Source organism: Acanthisitta chloris, unplaced genomic scaffold (genome assembly GCF_000695815.1).
Source record: "Acanthisitta chloris isolate BGI_N310 unplaced genomic scaffold, ASM69581v1 scaffold5264, whole genome shotgun sequence".
Classification (NCBI taxonomy): Eukaryota; Metazoa; Chordata; class Aves; order Passeriformes; family Acanthisittidae; genus Acanthisitta; species Acanthisitta chloris.
This window is the reverse complement of record NW_008668629.1, coordinates 7,979-11,437: the sequence shown is the minus strand read 5'-3', so window position 1 is coordinate 11,437 and position 3,459 is coordinate 7,979. Positions and strand designations below refer to the sequence as shown.

At 40.8% G+C, this 3,459-nt stretch overlaps 1 protein-coding gene across 1 annotated transcript in view; it reads right to left on the bottom strand.

Annotated features, from left to right (window-relative positions):
• Positions 1-3,459, bottom strand: part of LOC103800580 (radial spoke head 10 homolog B-like) — a 13,651-nt gene that overhangs the window by 3,191 nt on the left and 7,001 nt on the right. The window contains exons 12-15 of the mRNA XM_009072960.1: positions 3,456-3,459; positions 3,220-3,368; positions 2,379-2,486; positions 1,269-1,445 (exon numbers count right to left, since the gene is read on the bottom strand). The exon at positions 3,456-3,459 is cut by the window's right edge and continues 76 nt beyond it. Coding sequence (XP_009071208.1) covers positions 1,269-1,445; positions 2,379-2,486; positions 3,220-3,368; positions 3,456-3,459 — 438 coding nt within the window. The remainder of the gene's footprint in view (positions 1-1,268; positions 1,446-2,378; positions 2,487-3,219; positions 3,369-3,455) is intronic.

Sequence of the window (3,459 nt, the reverse complement as noted above, 5' to 3'; positions counted from 1 at the left end):
AAGACACAACTACAGGGAATGAATGCTCCTGTTCTCAGACAGGTTCCTCTGCTCTTACACATTGCTCTACGTAATACTGTCCATCTGCTCGGAGTGTACAGTTCAGGTGCCTTGGGAATGTCATTGTTTGTGTCTGTACCATTTATACTTGTGCTGTATGTGCACTACAGAAGTGTAAACACAAGAATTTTACTCTCGGTACATTTAAATTAAGATTTTCTTTTGGTCTTGAAAAATCTGACTATTTTAACCGGGCCATGTCACTGTGCAACTGTGTCAATGCCTGCAGTGATGCAGGAGAATGGGTTCCATAGGATGGGAACCACTGACCAAAGAATGGGAAGTGGTGGTGTATAGAGGCACTTACAGAGACTGTGAAATTAGGTGTTTGTAAGTGTCCTTTGAATTAATAAAAATACTTTCATCTTGTGCATAGTTCCAAATAATAACAATACTAATTCATGCCTTCAACTATGCTCTGCATCCAAATTGCACCACTGTCACAGGCAGCACCTTACAACCTACAAAATCACAGAATCACAGAATCAACTGGGTTGGAAAAGACCTCCAAGATCATCAAGTCCAACCCTACTGTGGTTACTAGACCATGGCACTAAGTGCCACATCCAGTCTCAGCTTGAAAACCTCCAGGGATGGTGAATCCACCACCTCCTCGGGCAGCACATTCCAATGCCTGAGCACTCTCCCCATAAAAAATCTCTTCCTAATATCCAACCTAACCCTCCCCTGGCAGAGCTTGAGTCTGTGCCCTCTTGTCCTTCTGCTGGTTGCCTGGGAGAAGAGACCAACCCCCACCTGACTCCAACCTCCTGTCAGGGAGTTGTAGAGGGTGATAAGGTCTCCCCTGATCCTTACTCAAAAGGTTAGCAAGAAGAAAAGGGCACAACTAACTGCTGGGCAACAGTGAGGCTTTCTGCATACAACAGCTGCAATGCCATTTTGACAGGGCAATTTTAGACATTCAACTGCAAGCAGGAGAGAGATATCTTCCACCACAACCAATCTGTCAGTTCCCCTTCAAACACCAGAAGGCTTACAAGTACTTGATAGTTATCTAGGAAATTGTGCTAAACTGTCTACACTGATGTTACAATTTCAGGTAGCAATAAAGAGAAAAAGCAGTCAAATGGCTGGTTATGCAAAAAGAGGAAACTGGTTTCTGTATTCAGGAAACAGAATGTTTGCAGGGCCTGACTTTGCCCCTCTAAGTGGACACATAACATTTAACAGGTCTGCATCAACTTTACCTGGGATGGAAAATCTTCTTTGTACGGAGGCACATTGGTGGTTTCCTCAGTGACACCCTTGACTTCAAAGCTGCTGCTAATCTGATTCTCAGGAGCTCCTTGCTCCTTAACCATGTCACGGGGAACAGACACCACTGCACATTCAAGAAGAGCTTCAACAAATTCCAGAAAAACCATCTAGAGTAAAATAAACACAGTGGTTAAGCCATTTGTTTTTGCAAAATCCCTTCATTACCAGCCACATGTACCTGAGCAAACAAAGAACTTAGAAGTGATTGTAAAGCCTCTTTGGCCTCATTTATTTAGTCAAACTTCCCTTCCACTGAAGAAAAATTGAAACCAGCCAAATCTCATAGAATTCAGGAGGTAGTATGCTGTGTTACATCTCATACAAGTCATAAATAAAGAAATAAAACACAACATAGATTTTTGTTGCATCTGGAGCTATGAGAATTTCTCTAATAAGTAACTCACAACTATTACCTAAAACATTTTCATGACATGATGCTTAAGGAACCCCCAAGAACAGGCGTAATAAGGAATCCCGTAGCAGGACTTAACACTGTGTGTTCAGGTGATCAGATCCTGTTTCAAACCATTATGTCATTTACAACAGAGTATTGCTGAATAAGAGCTAATTCTTTCAGGATGAAGACCCTCTGTACCAGGCCAGCTCTCAGGTGGCACAAGAATCTCCTACAGCTGCTACACGACCTCTCTGAGGTGGCAGCACCTCACACATCGCTACTCAAGTTTCTTGGATCACCAGATTTTCAGGATCAGTGGGTTCACATCTTAATTATTGATCCACCTTAACAGCCTTGGCAGCTGGAAGTGCAGAGACTGATCCCTGTGTAATCACAGGGATACCACAGGTACTGCCAGGCAGCTGCCCCACAGACACAACTATTGCTTAGAGCAGTCTCCTGAAAATGGCACTTCCCTCTCCGGGCTATGGCACTCCTAGGGTGTTATCAGGTTTATCAAGTATGCTGAGACTGTACTAAAAAGGGTAATAAGAAAAAGTACAGATAGTACAGTATTTGCAGGAGTTTTAAAACGCAATTTTAATTGTTCCTGTAGCAATGAACTAGTTTTTTTTCCACACACCTCCAGTTCCAGGTTGGTAGTACTGTTACCATGTGGAGAGGGATCATCTTTGACAAGGATTTCCACAATTCTTGAAGCAGTTAATTGTTTGTTGAGAAGTTTAAAATCCTGGGTAAGAGGAAATGGCACAAGTTAACAGCACTTAAGGCATTCCCACACTGACCTAATCTACCTCCCTTTAAAGCCAGTGCCAAAATTTCTAGTGGTTTCAAATGATACTTCCACACAGGTGATTAACAACAGAGTGAAACTCTGGCCCCACCGAAAACAGAGGGAATTTTCTCTAGACTGCAAAAACAGTGTTTACAATTCCAATTTTGCCATCTGATTATTTTTTCATGCAAAAAAGGTTTGGAATTAAACAGTGACAGTCACCCAAACCCCAGGCATACCAGTGGGAATTTTCTTTAGCTTCACAGTAATTTTAGTAAACAATCTCATGTTCACCTTGCAGTAACTATGTTATTGAAATGGTTTATTGTGTTACTTCAACAGCTGCCTGGGAGTTCTACCAGTAAGAAATATTCAAATACACATTTCAGGGAGGGAACAGAGGGGGCACCAGCAAAAATATTTATATTCCCTTCAAACACATTTGCCTAAGATTTGATTATTTGAAATCATCAAGTGTGAAATCAGAATTCAGATCTTAAGAAAGTGCATAAATAATTTTTGTAGAAAAACTGTCCTTTTAATCCTTGTTGGACAGTTTGTACAAATAACATTGCTCCTGCCCTTTCAACTCTGTGGAAGCCACACAGAGTATTTTAAAAGGCCTCTACAAACTGAACAAATAAAGCACATCTAACCACACAAACAAACAAAAAAAATAGATTATTACATCCAACATCCAAAGGAATTGCCTCTTTGTCATTGTGGATTCAAAGGGAGGTTTGGTACTTGGTCTGCAAAAAGCTCTGAATATTTCCCAGCATTTGCTCATGTAGCTCATGGTAAAAACCGTCAATCTTTTGTCACAAAACAGGACACCTTTTAAAATGAATTGAGAAAAAAAAAGTTATAATAAACCCATGATATACGTGGTATTTATTGATGAATTCTACCCAGAAGAAATACCAGT